This window comes from Psammomys obesus, unplaced genomic scaffold (genome assembly GCF_907164565.1).
Source record: "Psammomys obesus unplaced genomic scaffold, mPsaObe1.curated_primary_1811, whole genome shotgun sequence".
In the NCBI taxonomy this organism is placed as follows: Eukaryota; Metazoa; Chordata; class Mammalia; order Rodentia; family Muridae; genus Psammomys; species Psammomys obesus.
Window position 1 is genome coordinate 25,639,396 of NW_026592118.1, and position 21,524 is coordinate 25,660,919.

The 21,524-nt window shown below is 42.1% G+C and overlaps 1 protein-coding gene across 11 annotated transcripts in view; it reads left to right on the top strand.

Moving 5' to 3' along the window:
- Positions 1–21,524, top strand: part of Adam22 (ADAM metallopeptidase domain 22) — a 226,571-nt gene that overhangs the window by 14,220 nt on the left and 190,827 nt on the right. For all 11 annotated transcript variants that reach the window (XM_055612609.1, XM_055612619.1, XM_055612620.1 and 8 more), the window contains exon 3: positions 16,372–16,448. In XM_055612609.1, the coding sequence (XP_055468584.1) occupies positions 16,372–16,448 (77 nt within the window). The remainder of the gene's footprint in view (positions 1–16,371; positions 16,449–21,524) is intronic.

The window sequence follows — 21,524 nt, forward strand, 5'->3', positions numbered from 1 at the left end:
TATACACCGGAATCAACAGCAGTAACAATACGGAGCACATATGTGAGATGGAAAAATGTTTCGTTTATCCCTGGTTGGCCTGGCACTCACAGCCCAGGCTGGACTCCATCTTTTGTTGATCCTCCTGCTTCTGCCTACTGACTCTTGGGAGTATAGGGATGTGCCAGCGCAGTCAGAAGGAAAGTCTTTCTGGGGGATAGTATTTGTAACTGTCCTTACCCGTGGCTGGGGTAATGTTTGGAAAAATTTTTATCTCTGGGCCTATTTTTAGTTTTATCCCTGTAATCTTAAAGTACTGAATAATCTCACCAAGGGAAAGCAGGTAGAGGTTCACTAAGGTTTCTGAACACAACCCCGTCCCCTGCTTGTCCCATAATACAGTACATCAGGGTTCTCCTCTGCATGAATGTATTACTTTTTTGTGCTCTTAAATGTGCTTACATTTTACGGTTATTACATGCATGGCGTAAGCTCCGTTTGTGTCTGTGGATATTTTCAGTGCTAACTTGCTGTAAGAGCGTACGAAGTAGCAGGTACTCTTTCCTGTGCATGAAAGATGAGGGGATGCTTCCAACTCACCTTTGAACATATCCCGTTTCACAAAGGGAGGAAGCAGACATAAATTGCATTAAGACACTTTCATTAGCTGTCTAAGAGGGAAAGCAAGATGATTCAGCATTGGGACAGACTGGAATAGGAGCTGAAATACTATCCGAAGAGCTTAAGCAGGGGCGTAGGTTAGTGGTAGAGTATGTGTCCGGTGTGTACTAGACTCAGCATTCAACCCCTATGACCACAAAAATGAATAAACGTAAAAATTCTTTATAAAACAGACTCGCCAGTCAGTTTTCACAGTGGAACAACGGATCCCTTAACTCTCTGATGCTCCCTATTCCATCCTCCTCCCCCGTCCTGTAGGAAATGCACATTAAAGGTCATGCAGTTGAGTCACCCCTGAACTCACCAGCATGAGTGAGTTCACGGGAATGAGGAAAATTTCAGTGAGAACAAGGAGGATGCATATGCTGGTGGGAACTGTCCTCTCCAGGACAGTGGCATCGCTTAGAACTGCTCAGTAACAAACCAATAACGGAAGTTCACACAAAAGCAGTATTTACTGTGATCCTAAGAAGTGCTTCCCACGTTTGGCTGATTGTAATATGTAAGACAACTTTTCTTCAAAATGGTTGTCCTATAGCACTTGTCAGAGTTGAATTTTTAAGTGAGTGCATACACAAGCTCTTGGGGAACAGAGGTACTTGATACCGTGTTGCAAGTTGAAGACTGAAGAGATGGACCTCTCAGACGGAGCTGAGAGGGATTGTGAGCTAGAAGCGACAAGGGGAGCAAGACTAGCCTGAACACTGATTTCAGAAGAAATTTTGTTCACATAGGCTATCTGTTGGTGCTCATATGGCAGAATAATATACCATACATCCTAACACTTACACCTATACAGTATTTATGGCTTCTCTCAGAGGCTGCCATTTAATAAATACAAAGCCTGAAGGCATAGGAAGCTGAACTAACTCACCCAAGAGCTTTTGTTTTAGGCAGCTCAGATCTAAGCAGAAAATGTGGCCCTAGAATCTGGAATTCTAACCGCTGTTCCACTCTAGATTTTCTTAGTCATTGTACAAGAGGGAAACTCTTCGGGGCCAAGCAGTTGTTTAAAACTAACTGTGCTGCCTTGTGTAAACGGGAGCATGCCTTTCCAGACAATGGAGGTCTGCGGGCAGGCCCTTGTCTTCCTCAGAGTCCACTGTGGTTTTCATGGCATCTTTGGCACACGTTGCCTACAGGCTTGCTGCCTGTGAGGAAGATGGTGGAGCCCTGCAGGAAGGTCAGAGAAGGACAGAGATGGTGCAGTGGCAGTTTGCTGAGGGTGCTGGTCTGTGGAGTGTTTGCGTCAGGAGCCTTTGCCAGGAGGCAGTTTCTGAGCAACTCAGTGGGGGAGGCACAGAAAGACTACCTACACAGTTTTGAGAGGTGAATAACTGCTCCTTGGGGGCCATTTTATAAATTAAATGTCAGGTGACCTCTGTGGTACGTTAAAACATTCATTTGCTTAGAGCAACAAGAAGTAAACCATCATAAAACCAAACTTGGCTTTTTCCCTTGAAAAAAAGAATCAAGATTCCTGTAGGAGTATTTTTTTCTTTAACTCAGTATGCCATATGCATGGAGTCCTCATGAAATTATTCTAATTTGCTCCCTAGTAGAGGCAAGAAGTAGGGAGCAGAGTTCATTCAGCTTTGTATCAAAACACTAAACATACAGAGACCTGGATCACATGCTGGAAAGACAGCAAACATTATCTCAGCCCCCGTGTATGTGCAGTTTTGTGAAAGCTTGCCATCTGTGCAGAGGGAGAAAATGGCTCCACTCCAGCTCTGGGCTCAGCAGTTCCACCATCCTGCCCTAATGAGGCCATGACTCCCAATGATTTTATTCGGTTCTACTTTCTGTTTCTGACATGATGGTGGCCAAGTTTCACCAACCTTTGACCATGAAATTGTTTCTGTTACAAGTTGAGTTAATGTCAGAAGCGGAGGATGGTCAGACCAACAATTTCATTCCCTTTTTGTATTCAGGAGTGAGGTCGTGATGCTAATGAGAAATCTTGGGGACTATGGCGTTGTGCCCTTGGAGGAGGAGGTCTTTCAGAGCTAATGGTACCTCTAGCTTTGGCCCTGAGTTAGTAGGTACCGCGAGCATGTTCTAGAAGCCCGTCAGGAAGGCTCTCACCTTCCGTTCAGTCAGAGCATCAGCCATTTCTTTTATTTACTGATTTTTGTAGATTCAACAAGCTACAGAATTTGCTCCTTTCAAATATAGGTATGTACTTGGCTACATACTTCTTTTGCTATAATTTGTGTACGCGTGCACACAAGTATGCATATACCAGCGTTACGAGGTATGAATCGATTTGTAGAGTTTCCTTTTTTTAAAATTTCAGTTTATTTACTTTACATCCCAAGGGTGCCCCTCCCTCCTCTCCTCCCAGTGCCTCTCCTTCCCCTTCTCCTTTCCCTTTCCTTCCTAGGAAAAGGGGAGTCCCCCCCCCCCGTATCAGCTCTTCCCAGCACATCAAGTCACATCAGGAATGAGCATATCTTCATCCCTTGAGGTCAGACAAGGCAGTGCTGCCAGGGGGAAGTGATCCAAAAGCAGGCAATAGAGTCCATGTTAGAAACAGCGCCCCTACCCCCCACTCGCCAGGTGCCCCACCTGAAGACCAGAGTTTTCTTGTATGTACAGCATTTCTTAGTGTTTCCTGCTTCAGGTGAGAATTGGGACTCAAATATTATAAAAATTCATTCTACTTTTCTAGGGAAAGTGTTTAGTGTTAAGGATTAAGTGACCGGTTTGATTTTTCTGTGGTAGAGGCCAGTAGTAACTTGCTTCAGTAAATAATAGAAGTGTGAATAGAATTATGTTTTGGAGTTTATTTATCCAGAGTCACTGGAATAACTTTATTATTTTGCTGTTCCTTATATATATATTTTTTTTTGAAAGCATGGCTGTGAAGTTGTATTCATTGCCATTTTTACTCACTTAAGTTTTTGTGCTTGTTTTGAGACAGAGTTTCACACTATAGCCCAGGCTTACCTGGAACTTACTGTACAGGTCAGGCTGACATCAAACGTCATTCTCCCGCCTCCCACATGCTGAGATTTGAGACATGTACCACCAGGTCTGGCTTCATTAATATTTTTAGATTCAGATATTTTTAAAGTCAGAATCCTTGAAAAGACTATACACCAGATATGTGTAATGTAGGATATGTAAAATGGGATTTCTTACTGATATTTCTGTTTTATTTCAGACATATATGGTAGACGGCTTTTTCATTTTCCCTTTAATTTAATGGTGAAGAAATGCTCTCCGAAACAGCCTGGAGATGCTTGCTGGTAGTATGTGAAAACCCACCAATTAAATGTTAAGGGTAGATTCATGTCATACTTTATTGTACTATTTCTTTGCCGTGTTCTACCCAAGGCTGTGTTCAATAAGTTCATGCTTTTAAGGCATGGTTCTTTCTGTAAGTGTCTGATATTCTGATCTCTCTCTTTCCTCTCACACATACATATATACACACTTACATACATTTTTCATTACTTTGGTAACTGACTAACTGAGATGACTATTGTGTTTAACCTACCAATGTTCATCCCACTATTTGGGAGGCAAAAATATTAGTGGTTTTTCAGTAGTTCCTGTCTCTAGAGCTCTATCATTTGTATCACAGGGAAGAAAACGTTTGCTCATTGTTGGAAGGTTATAGATAAAAAAACACTCTGGAAATATCATTGACACTGTAGACCAGGATAGACTACTGCAATGATTTTTTTTCTCCAGTGTAAATTTTCCCCTTTTAAATTTTTCTTGAATTATTTATTGACTACATTCATGGCAAACTTTTGGACAGTTGGATATGTAATAAAGAAGGAACCTGGTTCTTTTAAAGGTTATTTGTGTGTGTGTGCGTGTGCAAAAAGTCCTCACAGTTATGTAGCTTTGTTTCCTAACCACAGAAGAGTGAGCAAAGGCTAATCTCATGGAAATTTGTTTCCTAAAGAAAATGTAGTAGAATTGGTGGGGAAAGTTTTTGTTCAGTGACATTACTGAGTTTTCTTTCTGCAAATACTGGTGCTAAGCCACTCAGTGTAAATGAGCTTAATTCTCAGACATCTCTAGTATCTGAAATCAAGCAAGCAGAGGAAAAGACAAAACAGAGTGGGACAAAATAAATTCTGATGTGAAGAACTCAGCATTCTTAATTCTGTTCTTTGGAGCTGTCCCATTTCTGCTGTTGTCTCCAGCAGATTGTGAATTAGCTGACATATACAACTCTTATTTGCAGATTTGCTTTTGAAATGACTGGCTTTAGTGCTCAGTGACTAATTATTCATTTTAGAGTGTGATAGCTTCACTGCTCACTCATGTTTCTTCCTCTGATTTTTCCTTTGTCTTTATTTAGCTTTCACTAGTTGCATTGTTCTCTGGAGCAAGTCTTTTCACTGTAAACTCAACCTTTCAAGTTTCTCTCACAACATTATAATTATGGCTGTTTTCAGTTCTCATATGTGAAAAGAAGGTGGAAGGTAGGAAGCTTTCCTGACTCCATTCTAAATCAAATGACAAGCCTACTGTGGGCTGGAAATTGCTCCCAGCCCACAGGTCTTCTTTCGGGTCTTTGCTGCACTGAGGAAGAACAACAGTTTCCAGTCCTCATTCACCTGAGGGATTTTGTCTGCTGGTTTTCTTGGGGCTCTTTACAGGCAGATTTAATTACAGCCCAGTGTAACTATAGATTGGTTGTGTTGTTCCCAGGCTACTAAGTATCTTAAACGTCATCTCTGACCTTCAGGATTATGTGAGTAAGCATTTTTGCTCAGGCCTGAAATTAAAGGTCTGGTAATGGGCGGCTAATGGCTAGGATGATTGAGACACTGATTTATCAGAAGACAGCCGAAGCATAAATAGGTAATGAGGCTGCCTGGCTTCCTGAATGGAGATGAGAAAATGGGAGCGGGTGCCAGCACTGGTCAGCACAGTCTCTGCCTCCTGCTTATTGGAACAGGGGCCACTGGAGAAAAAGGACCACTATTCAGAAAGTCACAGAGTTCAGAGCTGGCAACACCCTCAGAACGGGAAACTCAGCAAGGCAGATGCAGGGAATGCCTCTTGAGAAGTCATCTTTTTTAAAAAATTTATTTATTTTTATTAATTACAGTTTATTCACTTTGTATCCCCCCATAAGGCCCTCCCTCCTCCCTTCCTGGTCCCATCCTCCCTCCCCCTTCTTCACGTATGCCCCTCCCCAAGTCCACTGATAGGGGAGGTCCTCCTCTCCTTCCTTCTGATCTTAGTCTATCAGATCACATCAGGAATGGCTGCATTGTCATCTTCTATGGCCTGGTAGGCTGCTCTCTCCTCAGGGGAAGGTGATCAAAGAACAGGCCAATCAGATTATGTCAGAGGCAGTCCCTCTTCCCATTACTATGGAACCCACTTGGACACTAAACTGCCATGGACTACATCTGTTCAGGGGTTCTAGGTTGTCTCCATGCCTGGTACTTGATTGGAGTATGAGTCTCTGGGAAGACCCCTGTGTTCAAATTTTCTGGTTCTGTTGCTCTCCTTGTGGGGTTCCTGTCCTCTTACTATTTCCCACTTCTTACATAAGATTCCCTGCACGTTGCCCAACAGTTGGCCATAAGTCTCAGCATCTGCTTTGATAGTCTGCAAGGCAGAGCCTTTCAGAGGCCCTCTGTGGCAGGTTCCTAGGTTGTTTCCTGTTTTCTTCTTCTTCTGATGTCTATCTCTTTGCCTTTCAGGATGGGGATTGAGTGTTTTAGTCAGGGTCCTCTCTCTTGATTAGTTTTTTTAAATGTACAGGTTTTAGTAGATTTATCCTGCGTTATATGTCTATATGAGTGAGTTTATACCATGTGCTTCTTTCCCTTATTCAACATTTATACAACATAACCTTTGTCCTTCGGTAGAAAACCCCAAAATACATTATCTTTATATCAGTTGTAAAAAAGAAAGTCCCCATTAAATAGAGTCAACAAGAACTGAAGTTTGAGTTGGAAAGCAAGGAGGAGAAAGGAAAAGTCAAAATAAAGAAAAAGGAGCTAAGTGGTTTTAAGAAACATCTCTACAAAGTAGACTTTCAATAACCTTGGTCTTGGCTCTTTTTTTTGAAGAAAAAAAAAAAGGCAAAGATTGGAGGTTCCATGTTATTTATCAGAGTTCCTCATGTGACCCGATAATGTGGCCAGTTTCCTTCTTCCCTTTTTCTTTTCTTCCTTAAATAAAAACTTGAGGACCTCTTTTGTGTTGGTTGAACTCAACAAGGTTTACGTGGAGAATTTTCAGAAGAACATACATTTTACTTGTAAGAAACACTTGAGTTGAATGTGTTGGTACACACCTGTAATCAGCATGGAGGCTGAAGCAGAGATATTGCTGTGAATTTGAAGTTGCCCTGGACAATATAGCAAGTACAAAATCCAGTTAGAGATGGACAGTGAAACTCTATTTTGAGAAAACAAAAAAAACTTTCATTTAGGAAATCAGTAAGTAGATGTGGACCATCAGTGTTCAATGGTGAACTTTTGTTGTTGTTGTTTGTAAATAGTAAAGGAAAGGAATGAGAAACTTGAATTTCTATTACCACAATGACTTCCATATCCATTTCTTAGCATGTCTTAGACTAGTTCAGAATTCTGATTTTCTCTCTGGCTGTACCTGAGGCTCACATGGTGCCATTGTCAAAGATTTGTCACCCCAGGGTTCACCATAGACCAAACAAACCGGAATCTCGGGGTCCACAGCGAAAGCTTCGGTGCAGTTAGGAGTTTTCCTCATGAGCAAGCGGCGTGCAGCCCCTGTTGAGAGGTCGCTCCAAGCCTGCAGCTTGGGCCTGACCGTCCGTCCACAACTGGTTCCTCACTAGGTCTCACTACATTCCAGCACTCCTCGTGACTTCCTTGTGCTGTCTGTACCTGATTTTTGAACCTTTGTTGGTCTTCTTACGTGTGCGTTTGTCCTGTTTTCTTAGTCTGAGGACCACCACGTCATCCCAGGCTCCCCTGCAGAGGGAGGGCTGCTGCTGTAGCCCACACTGTTATGGCACAAACACATAGTATGTAGTCATTTGGTAGGTTTTTTGATTGTGAGATTTTTTTTTGGGGGGGGGGGGGGTGCCAGGATCACATCTCACTCACCTTTGTATCCCCATGGCTTCTGTTTGGTCAGACCTTTAAAGACTAAATGGACCCACTGACTTGTAACAAGTCCACACAGTGTGCATTATTGCTTCTGCTCTTTCAGAGGGGAAACACTTTTAGGTCAGAGACTCCAAAAGACTTGTTCCAGTTTATTCACTTGTAAATGAAAGAGCCAGGATTTCAACCCAGATTAGCTCTTTAAAGGTCATCCATTCTTTTTTTTTTTTTTTTTTTTAACTTTTTATTGATTCTTTGTGAATTTCACATCATGTAACCCAAACCTGCTCATCTCCCTGTCCCTCTGTATCTGCCCTTCGCAATTGCAACCTCTTTCCCAAAAGAAAACAAACAAAATAAATAAAAAGTGAACAAAAAAACAAGAACCACATTTCACAGTACAAGCTGCATCATTGTGTCGCATTGTGTCATACTGTTTTGCCCAAACAGCTTTACTTGCAAACGTTCATTACAAGGAGTCATCGGTCTGGTTCAAGGCCTCTGGCTTCTGTTACACCATCAATATTGGATCCTCACTGAGTCTCCTCCTGGATATCCTGCTGTTGCTCTTTGTCATGGTGATCTTGCAGCTTTGATTCTGCAGGACCAGCTCCTTCAGGCTGGTAGGTGGTGGGATGGGCCAACTCAAAGCCCTGGATCTGGGCCTGGGTGGTAGCTGAGTTGGTCAGTCTGCCAGATTTCCAGTGCCCAAGCCAGCCGGGGTCAGTTCTCCTGAGCTGTTCAGGCGAGGGGCCAGGCCATCTCTCTCTCACTCATGCCACTGGGACCAGCAACCTGGAGGCTAATCCACCTCAAGGCTGGCAAAAGGGGGGGCCAGCTTTTTCTTCTACACCATCAGGGCCAGCTCTCCCACACGAAGGAGGCAAGGAGCAGGGCTGGTTCAGCGCAGCTCTCAGATGTCAGCATGGCCCCAGGAGGCAGCGCAGACCACAGAGGTCACAGGGGCCACGGACATAGACAAAGCCGCCTGCTATGGCAGGGCCATGGACCCAGATGTAGCCTCAGGTGGCAGCACAGGGTGCTCACATCAGGTTGTTCCTCACCACCTTTGTGTTGCCAGTTCTGCCTCTCTTCATAGTGCGTCAACAGTTCCGCTTCTCTGTCCACCGTATACTTGCTCACTGCATTGGCACTCACCAGCCTGCCCGCTCACACCCTCTATAGAGTTCATTCTTGAGATCATATTTTGTTTTGTTGTTGCTGAATCTTTGTCATTTGTGCTAAGTGACCTACTGCCAGGCACTGTTTTGATTTTTGCAGTAGTAACGCAGATGGCTGAATTTAAAGAATCTTTCGGTTAACGATAATGTATAAATTAGATGTGGTATGTAAGAGAGCTTGCGAAAACTATGGGTGTGATTGAGTTGGTCAGACAGAAAAGAGAGCTGTATTTATCAGCGAGTCATCAATACAGAAATATGAATAATATCATTTATATCTCATGAATATTGTGTTCACTTACTCTCCTTGCTCGTGCTTTGCAGCACAGGTCTTCACAAGAAGAACAGTGTTATATCTTGCATATAAGAAAGGCCTTATATCTTAGCGGCCTGGCTACTCTGACTCATACGGCCACATAAGAATAGCATTTTGGTGAATCTGAGTTTTAGTCTCAGGCTTCTGACAAAAGCTTACGTGAGGCAATGGTGCAATGAATAAGGTGAAGGAGAGGCTATTTTTTATGATGTCACAATAGGGCTAACACATACAAATGTTACTTGCTATTGGTAGTTTTTCTTTTATTAAACTGAGGATACTAGATTTCCAGGAATCCCATCTGTGTTGGCAATCAAGTTACAGAGTATTCAGGAAACAAGAAGAGCTAAAGGTTCTGTTGCATACTTAAATTCTTCTTTTTAATAATGTGAAGTACTTTTACAATTACGTTGCGTAATACCACTTGGTTGGTAATCTTCCCAGGCCATCACTAGTCATTGATTGTTTTCAGGTTGAAGTTACTTAGGGACCTTCGTGTTTGTCAAAGTTCTTATTTTATCACATATGGTAGTGTCAGTTTACTTTTTTAAAAAAGTTGCTAATACGGCAATCTTGAAAAATTAAATTTTAACTTCTGGCATATGTTGGTTGGCTCTGGTTTGCTGACTCTAGAAGGTGTCAACAGAAAAGGACAGTCTGCCAAGAAGCTGAATTTATAGGGAACACGGTGTTATTAACTTCATATTTAAATTTCAGACGTTTTTGTGAATAATAAACAGGTCTCAATCTGGAGATCATATCAAGTTCCTCAGGTCCTACAATTTTATGATTCAGTTTTTAAATTAGAAATTAAAATCAACCTTATGTAATTATACTGATTTATTAAGATTTCTTGCCATCTGGATAGTTTAAAAATATTGCATTTTTCTTTTGCACCTCTTGTTTCACAACTTCTATACATTGTTAGTCATATTTTGTCATACCTATATCATATATTCATTGAGAAATGGATGGATATCCGTTTATATTTTTAACTAATTTTCAGTTTCTAAACTTGTAATTAGATTGGCCTTAGACGCGTTTCGTGTGTCAAATGAGGTAATACTGACTTTCCTCATGAAAACAGAATTCTGAAACCAGAAATCCAAAGCTTGTTTTTCATGTTTGATTTTCTTTTTATAGCCTCTAAAAAAAATGCATCTCAGAGCATTGTCATGTCTCTAAAGATGTTTCTGTCATAACTGTCACTCACCAGAACTCATGCAAACCTTCATGTACCTCCAAGCCACCAGGCGACAGCCAGATGCCTGGCCTGCCACCAACCGCTGAACTTGGAAATGGCTTTTGCCTAATATTGCCTCATTCTTCCTCTTTCTAAGATAAAAGAATCCAGCTGGGGGTGATGGCGCATGCCTGTAATCCCAGCAGTGTGGGAGGCAGAGGCAGGTGGGTCTCTGTGAGTTCGAGGCCAGCCTCATCTACAAAGTGAGTCCAGGACACCTAAGGCTACACAGAGAAACCCTGTTTCGAAAAAACCACCACCCACACAACAACAACCACAAAACCCTATTATTTGGGGATTTAGGTGGTAGACTTCTGGCCAGCCTGTGCAGAGCCCTGGTTCAATCCCTAGCCCTCCACCCCCCCCAAAAAAAACTCTAAATGTGTTCTTATATAATAATTTGAAATGCATTTTTATAAAATTTTATCTCCCAAATATCACTTGGATAGTCAACGTTTTTGTCTTCTTCTTTTCCTTCTCCTCTTCCACCTCCTCCCCTTCCTTCTCTTCCTTCTTCTCCTCCTCCTCCTCCTTTTAGGTGGGGAGGGCATGCTGGGGATTGAGCTCAGAACCTTGCTCATGGGAAGAGTGCATTTATCCCCTGAGCCACACACAGGGTTTCTGCAACTCCTAACTTTCATCTTCAACATAAAATTAATAAGTTGATGGTATACATTGGCTCCTGTCTCCTCCCCACAGGAAAGTATTGTACCAGTTTTCTCTCGTCAAATGCTTTGTTTTCTCTCAGTGTTAGAAAGCAAGGTTTAAGGTTAAAATTGAGGATGATCCTGCCTCATATTAATACTGATGAGTTAAATCGCCGGGGTGTTAGTACTATGGGAGTCCGGTGTAATTCTACTTAACGTATTGCATCTGCAGTGCAACCTAAGGAAGTCCCTGTTTCTTCTCTTTGGGTTGCTTCTATGCCAGGCAGAGGAAGTCAGCTCTTGAAGGCTAGAACACCACACAGAATGCAAAGACGTTACGCTTGCAACCTATTCCTGCAGGTTCGGTTTGTTGGTGTTGTAGCTGGGTGAGGTTTGGTTGTCTTTCTCTAAGGGTCATGAGCCGGAAGTAGGGTCCCAGCAATGGTAGTGCAGAATTGGTGGAAGCTGTGTAAAGTAGGGCCTGGTGGGGGACAATTAGGTTGCAAGCAGAGTGTGGTCACATTCATGCAGGCCCTCTCGGATTAGTCAGTTAGTTCATGAGTTAGTTCTCAAGTGTTGGGACTAAAGACATATGCCATCATGCCAGATACATGAAAGTAGGTTTTTGTTTTTAGATAAAATTTTTTTCACAATTTATTTATCATATATCCTAATTGAAGCCCCCTCCCTCAACTCCCCCGAGTCCCATTCCCTCCCTATTCCCTTCTATCTGCTTCCTTTAGTCCACTGAAATGGGAGTTCTCCACCATTGCCATCTGCCCATAGCTTATCAAGTTTCATCAGGACTGCCTGGAATCTCTCCTCCATGGCCCAGCAAGGCTGCATCGCCAGGAACAAGTGATCAAAGAGTAGTCAACCGAGTTCATGATAGCCCCTTCTCCCCTCACTTGGAGATCCACATGGAGACCGAGCTGCCAGTTGGCTACATCTGAGCAGGGGCTAGACCCTCTGCTCAGAAAGTGTTTTTTTTTTTTTTTTTTTTTTTTTTTTAATAAAGTGAGTACCTTTGACCTCTTCTGCATATTGCTGCTTCCTTCCCAGCTTCGTCACTTCACATGCAGCCAGGGGTCCTTCTTAAGGATGCAGGTGTCTGGCTGTTTGGACCTTTCATCCATCAGAATTGTGAGCCATGTCAATCCGTATTTTTACCCATTACCCAGCGGCGTGCTTTGTTATAGCAACACAAAATACGCTAGTAGTCCCTGAAGACCTGCATGGAGAACTTGGTCCTTGTGATCTCCCAGGTGTTGGTCCTGCAGCTGTGGTTGTGTAACACTGGTTCGATGGACATGTTGTAGCTGGTCTTCTAACCGTTCAAAAGCAGCGTTAGGGACCCCGCATCCATCAACTCCCTATTGTGGTTATAACACGTTACTCAAAACATAGTGCTCTAAAACAATAAAAAATAACACAGTCTTATAGTTCTGGAGGGAATCTTATAAGCCAACTGGAAAGCATTGTCCAGACTGTGTTCCTTTGGGAGGCGTTTCTTTTCAAATTATTTTTAAGTGTACACAGAGGTCAGAGGATAACTTGATGGGTTCTCCTTCTGCCATGTCCCAAGGATTCTACTTAGGTCATCAAGCTTGGCAGCACGTATCCTAACCACTGACCTAACTTGATGGCTCAGCCTTTTGGAGGTCTTTAGGGGCAATTTGTTCCTTGTTTTTTTTTTTTTCTTCCTAGTTTCTGGAGGCTGCTGGTATCTCCTGATCATTGCCCCAACCTCATGTTACCCTGCTCTCTACTTTCATCACCACATCTCTGTGGCCTTCTTGCCTCCTTTTTGTAAAAGCTGCTGTCTCGCCTCCCTTTTGTAAAAACCCGCTCTCCTGATGCAGGAGAGTCTCCCCATTAAGCCCTCGACTTAACCACTGCGTTGCACGATCTCCCTTGCTGGGTAAGGCAATGTGTTCACAGTCCTGGGACGAACGTGTGGACCTTCTGCTAGTTGCCTTCCAGTCTTTGCTGTTGCCTCACTGAAGTCACTGCCTCAGAAAGGTCTTCCGAGACCACCTTAAAACCCCCATGCACTCTGGTTGTTTGGGCCACCTTGCCTAATTTTATTAACTCTTAAAAGGCTGATTGTAAATTAAAAGCAAAACAAACAAACAAACAAACAAAAAACCCAAAAAACAAGGGTGATTGTACTTTCCAAACTCACTTTTTGTCTAATTAACAATTCACTTTCTGTCTCCCTGCAGTGAGCAGGTTGAGCAGAGGCATCGTCCATCTAGCTCCTTTTTAACACTTACTGCACTGTCAGAGAAGGTCGTTCAGCTGCTCATTCTGAATATAGTCTGTGACAACCACCTTACGTTAGCATTGTATTAAGTAACACACACGTAAAAAAACTGAGCCGTAGTTAAAGTAGGCTTTCCTTATATTTCCTTTGAATTTAACTGTCTCTTGGGACGTGACTGAGGTCAATTAAATAAATAAATAAATAAATAAATAAAAGCCAATATAAAAAGGAACTGAAGGGAGAATAAAAAAAAAATGGTACTGGAGGACCATTATGTTAAGTGAGGTAAGCTGAGGTTGGACAGCAGGTACCAAATACATGAGATGGAGCGGTAAGTGCCAGCATTCTACTGCACCATAGGGTGATGGTAGTTCCCAGTTAGCTCTTAGATATTTAATGAAAAATTAGAAGAGAAGAGCTCAGAGGTTCCAAATATTAAGAAATGATGAGGAAATGGAAATGCTAATTATCCTGATATAATTGTATAAGTGTTTTGAAATATTACACTGTACCTTATGCAGACATGCAATTATCATATAGTAATTAAAAAGGAAAAAAGAATTAGATTTAATGAAAGCAGTAAATAATTTATTAAAAATAATGGTAGCATTATTAGTATAAATAATCATTATTTATGATCTGAGCCAGCATCCTGATGTAGCCTGTCCACAGTGTCAATTAAAGGAGACTGAGAGAAAGGCTGTTATAGTCATTCCAGGGCCTGGGAAGAATGGAGGGGGAAAGGTTCATTTTAACTGAGACATCAGTTCTGGTAAGTAGGGCTTTCTTAGTGCTTTAGGAAACTCAAAGAGCTTTTAGGCAGAAAGTGAACTATCTGTTGACATGGCAGTAAGAGCTAGCGGGCCTAAGTGGGAAGACTGCATCTCATGAGCAGGTGATTTGTAGTATATCGCTATCTACTTATGCATCCAGGTGATTAATAAGATGGCCCTCCCGAGAGCCACTCAGGAATCACTGAGTGAGTTCCTGATGCTGGTCAGCATCTGGTCTCTGATATCATTCCGACCTGCAGCGAGGAGAATGACGGACGCCTTTCTGGGAGAGGAGTGTTGTGGACTGAATTGTGTTCCCTGAGAACTCACGTACTGGAGCTGTCACCTCCAGCGTGGCTGTACGTGAAGACAGGGCTTTAAAAGAGGAGATGAAGGTTAGATGAGGTTATTGGGCTGGGGGTTCCTAATCCAAGAGCGCTCCTATCCTCGGAAGAAGAGGCCGTGACTCTGAGACTGTGTGAGGGTGTGGTGAGGCCACGAAGAGGCCTTAGGAGAAACCGAGCCTGCCAAACTTTGCCCGTGGACATCTGTCCTCTAGAACTGGGAATAAGGAAATCTCTGTTGTTGAAGTCACCTGGTCTGTGGTCTTCAATTAGGGCCTCTGCGGCAGTTTGTAGGGGGCAGGGGTACTGACCTGAGTTCTGAAATTTAGATAGGATTGTTTTCAGGGAACCCCCTAGGTTTGGGGTCTGACGTAGAGAAGCTTAGTAGAAGTAGTGACTAAGGGTTGTACAAATGTTGTTCTTTTGAATTACAGAGTACATGAAGGAAGTCAGTGTGGATAGGGTGTAGGGAGGTGCTCGTGGGCCTGGGAGCACCATGCTTAGCCTGGGTGGGCAGGCTATCATGGAGCATCTTGACATGTAGGGACAGCATGGGGAACCTTTGATATGCAGAAAATGTGCAGCTCATGTTGGGTTTTCAGCAAGGATCTTTGACAGAGCAAGGAGTTGTGGTAAGGTGTGCCTCCAAGGACTCTAGAAAAAGGAAGGAAGCCAGGGCTTGGCGGTTAGTTAACAGCCAGGGCTTGGCGGTAGCTGGAATTAGCTGAGAAGAGTGGGAGGGCTTAGGTCTGGCCCTCTGAGGAGGCTAATGGTTTCTGAACGCGTCTTCTTCCAGGTGAGAGGAGGACTGGAGTTTTAGCAACTGCTGTGCAGGCTTCTCCACGCCACGCACTTTCCAATACTGTTCAATAGAATCATCTTGCTGCTCCAGAAAGGCTTATTATTGACAGTATTCAACCAGTCCTGAATGTAGTGAATGTGAAGTCCAGGGCTGGCTGCGGCCCCTTGATGCCCCTTCTTACGGTGCTGGTTCTCACGAATCAGCACCACCATCAGCCTCGTTTCTGCACGAGGCTGCTGAGGTGGGTTTAGCTCTAAAACAGTGTCCGCTGTTTCTCCTCATGATAGCAATTGTACATACTTATTTTAGGAAATTAGGCACTTGTTTTAGAAAATGTAGAAACCAAGACCACATGAGCATATATCTAAATAGAACAATAACAACAGCAAATATCTGGTGGTCCATAGCCTGCTGGTTTGGATATTGTATGTAGAGCTCCTGTTGATTGACAGGGTCCATAGGATGGCACAGTAAACACTGATTATTTTTGTCGTAGAAACTTTCGGAGGATGACACCTTCAGTATGTATAAAGGCTTAAGTTTGCTCCTAGGAAGATGTGGCAGCTTCTGTGAAATTAGGCTTCACAAATTAGGATCTGTAACACTATTTTAAAAGTATACATTAAAAGTTTGATGAAGAAGAATTTTTTTAAAAATAAATTTTGGTTTAAATGTCTTCTTTGTAAATAGATAATATTTGCTGTATTATCTCATTCTTGAATGGAGAACAGTTTCCTTTTCAAAGACAAAAAGCCAAATTTTAAAAGAGCTGCTCATAGACTAGAGAATAGGTTTAATGAAGTAAAGGTGGCTGTGCAGTGTTTCATGACTTGAGACAAAGCAGCAAAGTAGAGCCCTTGTCCCCTTGATTGGAAGGTAATTAACTTTGGATGGGTGAATGCCAGGCCTCCGAGAAGGCACCAAGTTTTGTTTTAATACGCTGTCACCTTTCCTTGTTGGGTTGCTTTCTCACTTGTGATACTGTGAGCCTTTGAGAACGAGCGTAAACAATGCTCACCACACTGACTAGTAAACACGCTTTGCCTTTCTATTACTGCAGCTGACTCATGTGGACAAGGCGAGCTTCCAGGTGGATGCCTTCGGCACGGCGTTCGTTCTTGATGTCCGGCTGAACCAGTAAGTGTTGGCTGAGTTGTCTCCACCTTAATTGCGCTGTCTAGTGACTTCTAGGTGCGACTGCTGGTAGTAATAGGAAAAATATGTGCGTTAGAAACTGAACAGCTTTGACAGGTAACTTGTACAGATATATCATGGAAGGCAAGAGTTCTGTCAGCATTTTGTATTATAAGAATATGTGTGACCTTACCTTCCTACGAGTGATAGATTATGAAAATATACTTAAGACAGTCTTAAGACAGTTAAAGTCCCTTTCTCATGTGTGCTTAAATGTGTACATGTTCATGTGTACCTGGGTTCAGTTGTGTGCAGATGGGTGTGGAGGTCGAAGGACAACCAGCAGAAATTGGTTCTTATCCAGTAACCGAAATCAGATCTTCAGGCATGGTGGCAGGGACCTTAGCCTACTGAACTGCTGAGCCATTTTACCAGCCACTCTGAGAGGGAGGGAGGGAGGGAGGGAGAGAGAGAGAGAGAGAGAGAGAGAGAGAGAGAAAGAGAGAAAGAGAGAGGAGAAATTGTTCACTAAAAAGGTATTTATTTATGTACATTTTGCCCAACTTGCTCAGATTTCTGTGCAAGAAAACTTTCATTTTCTGAGGAAGAAAAATAGATGGCCATATTTATCACAACATAAATAAGAAACTTACAATATTGACAGAAAAGTGTGTATATATATATATATATATGTAATATGTATATATTCTTTTTGTTTTGTTTTTCAAAACAGGGTTTCTCTGTGTAGCCTTGGCTATCCTGGACTCACTTTGTAGACCAGGCTGGCCTCGAACTCACAGAGATACGCCTGCCTCTGCCTCCCTGAGTGCTGGGATTACAGGCATGCACCTCTGCTCGTAGCTGAGGAAAGTAGATTTTTAAAGAGATATTGGCACTTTTTCTTCTTGGGCTGGGATCTATAATAAATGTAGTTGACAGGTAGCTATTTCCTTTTAAAATATTTCTTTATTCTTGAATTTCATACATATATACAATGAAATATCCATGTCTACTCTGTTATTCCACACCAACTCCCTTTATATTTCTTATATCACCTCAACACATTCTTTTCCCAACTTCTTTGTCTGTGTCTCAAATTGCCCTCTAAATCCATTTAGTATTGTTCAGGTATGGGCATGGGGCTATCCACCGGAACACAGGAATCCTACCTGTGGCCACATCTCAAAATGATTGTTCGTCCGTCAGCAACTAGTAGCTATCAGTAACTACAGTAACTATTCAGTAGTCACCCACACTGCCTCTGCTGGCATGCTGGCTGGCTTGACCTTACGCGGGACTTACGCAAGTAACTACAGCTGCCGTGATTTCATGAGTGCAATAGCTGTGACACGTCTATACCTCAGTCACTTCTGTGAAGAGACACCGTGACCAAGGTAACACCTATAAAAATAAAGCATTTAGTTGAGGCTGGCTTACAGTTTTAGAGGTTATTCAGTGATCATCATGCTATGCATGGCAGCTGCCATGCAAGCATGCTCATAATCTTTCTAATCTTTCTCAGATTCCCTGGTGGCTAAGCATGCTAATACATGAGCTTATGGGGGCTATTCTTATTCACACCACCAGAGTCTAGAAGACAGCATTTCACAGCATTCTTCCCCATTCTTCAGCTTTTACATCTTTTCAGCCTCATCTCCCAGGACATTCCCTGAGTGTGTGTGTGTGTGTGTGTGTGTGTGTGTGTGTGTGTATGTGTGCATGTGTAGGTGGAGTATGTTAATGTAGATACCCTGTTTAAGGATATTCTAAACATATCCTCGGCACTTTGACCAGTTATGCATTTCTCCATTGACTGCTGACCACTGAAAAAGAAGCGTCTAGGACCAAAGTTAAGAGCAGCCAGGGTCTATGGTATAGACACATAAGCACAAATATTTAGAAAGCACTTTAACAGCATGACCATTTAAGAAAATAACAGTACAGGACAGCATGACCATTTAAGAAAATAACAGTACAGGGTTCTATATAGAGCCAGTTGCCTCCTAGCTTTGGACTGGGAATGCAGAAAATAAATTTCATTTAATGAAATCCAACCAGAAAGCTTTTACCGACCCCATAACGGCTGTGCCACTATTGCACGACTGGGCACATCTTGCCTGCGAGGTTGGTACTGCAGCGTTCAGAGTCCGGTACCGTGTAAGACCACTGATGTGTTTTCTTCCCCATCAGTCTGTGTAGCACCTTACAGCCCTCTGGAAGCTGGTCATCAAGAAGGAAATTTCTTGATCATGTTTTGATTGTTTTTTTCTGTAGATTGTTGTTTTCGTCAGTCGGATCTTACCACCCAGCAAACCCTCATAAGTAATGAGCATAAGAGCACAATTAAATGATAGTAAGGGCAATGGCAATAGTCTGTGCTGTTTTTCAGGTTGCTGGGGTCTCTCTGACCGGCAACTTGTAGGGAGGCATCCCGTGCCTTGCACTGCAACTTTTATTAAATGCAGGGTATTCCATTTTAAGCTCTTTGTTTTTTAAATTGTGTTTTGAAGCTAGCTTACTAATGAATAGGTTTTCATAGGCTTTTCTGTATATCCTTAGTTTTGCTTCACCCACTCCACACTGCTCTTCTCTCTGTCCTCTGCCCTCAACCCCATTTAACTCACTAACTCCCAGGATTATCTACCCTCCAGTCATTTTTAATTTCACATGTCTCCTCCTATCCCTCCAGCTATTATCTTCTAGATGCGTTGTGAGAAAGTGGACTTGTATGGAGTTTTTTATCCACTGTCCTCTGGCTTAGTTCTCCCTCCACTTCCGCTTTCCTCATACTTCCACTGCCTCTCTTTCTTCCTGAGTATCCAACGTCACAATTTTAGTTTTACCTATAATCTCCCACATCCCCTCTTGTAAAGCACCCTCCCAAAGGCCTCTAGTTTCCTGGCTTCTACTTGTGCTCCAAGTTAGACACATGAAAGAGAAGATTTGAAAACAGGATCCGCATATGAGAGACAACAGCATATATCTTCCTGGACCTGAGTTACCTTATTTGGTACACTTTTTTTTTCTAGATCCATCTATTTATGCGCATTTTATGATTTAATTTTTCTTTACAACCTAGTAATATTTTATTGTGTGCATGTGCTACATATTTTCTTATCCGTTCATCTTTTTAGATGTATAGGCTGATTTCATTCTCTAGCTATCTGTAATAGAACAGTGGACATGAATGTGCAAGTGTCTATGTAGTAGGGTATAAGGTGTGTTAATAGCTCTTTTTCTAGGTTTTAAAAACCACAATGTGATATACTTTTTTATATCTCATTTTTACTTTTTTTTTTTTTTCAATTTTGTGACTTTAATGGTTTTAGTTGTCTCTTTAGTTTGTCAGAGCCACTACTGAGGCTCTGTTGGTTCAGGAATATGTGCTTTAAAAGCTTTGGGCTCATCTTTCCTGAAGCAATTCTAGGGCTGTGGAACAACTCCCCCTCAAAAACAAACAAACAAACAAACAAACAAACAGCTTTTCTTTTACTAGAGAAAAATGTGTAACAGGCTATCAGTTGCAGAATAGATCCAATAATACTTATTTTTAGATTGTAATCAAAGGAAAAGAATCATTATGTAACATTCCTTCAAAATATTTAGTAAGCCAGATTATCTGTAACCAGATTATGTAACAGTTCATTCCCCCTTTGGGTTGTAGTTGTGCAGAAGGGGTTTGAAAATACAGAAAGGCTAAGAGCAAGAAGCACAGGTAGTCCCTGTTTTGTCAGAATTACGAAGGGTGGAAAGCAGCTTCCTTCATGGGTCATGGCTATGAAATTTCACTCTTTAGGACAGATACATTAATAACACCAAACATATGGCCTGCTCTGCTACCGTTGGTCCTGAGGCTAAACTGGACCTTCCAGAGGTCAGGAAAGGGTATAGCATTTTACTGTGAAACATTCCTTAGAAAGAAGAGGGCTCAATAAAGACATCTAACCATATTATCTGAGCAGTGCAGGCCAAGTCTCTTCCTGTAAATTACTCTGCTGTTATTTAATGAGTGCATAATTAAATGCCTTGGAGCAGTGCAAGAATAGCAGGAAATATTTCTTTTCAACTCCCTGAGCATTTTATGACAGGCCACCTGTCCTGAAACCACCCCTCTATCGATAGACCACAGAGAAGCAAATGCCATAGAGTGATGGGTTCTGTTGGGATGGGAATCATGCAAGGTCTTTAGAAAGAGCTCAGTTTTTGAAGTCCTTGCTTTTGGAAGGGATTCTCCTGCACAGCTATCAGACCTAGGAGGGACCAGCTCCCAAGATGCAGAGTGGTTTTTATTTCTTTCTTTATTATGCGTTTCCCCCTCTTCTTATTTCAATAGCATCAAAATACTTTCTCCTTTACTCTGTGATCCTTATTCCAACCTTTTTATTTCCCTTTTCACTGTGGTGTTTGACACCTAAGACTCAGGAGATGAGCTGACCATGTGGAATGGGAGGTATCCTGGAGACAGTTGGGGATGGGGGTGGTACAGGAGCAAGGGTAGATTCTGGTCAAATGGGCAAGTTCAGTCTTGTCTTTTATTTAGGGGAATCATCTGCCAATTAGTCACCCTTTGCCTTCTTTCTGCTGGGGCCTTGAATTTCTAGAAAAAAAAAAATAGGAGTATTGGTAGATAAAAAACAGGATAGGAATTCAGTTGGGACCAAAAGCTAGCTCTGCAAGTCCTCATTTGTTTCCTCATTTGTTTGACTGTGCTGCACTTATAAAGTGGTTAATGCAGATGGTAAAAAAAATGATGAGATAAGAGTATAATTAAATGATGTTATATGATGATAATAAATAGCAAACCTTTCACTGTTATTAGTAAATCTGTAAATAAATATTTTGATCTTCTCCTAATTGATTATTTTAATATTCATTCATATGTTCGTCGTGTAGAGGACAAATCTGTGTTGAATAATTTAAGATTCTTATTTTCACTTTACATAGACACACAAACATGTATGCACAGGTATATGTACACAGACATATGCATAACCATATAGACATGCATATATACATACATATATACACACATAATCTCCTGGGCAGTGCTGAGAATTGGTTTGGAACCTGAGGGCTTTG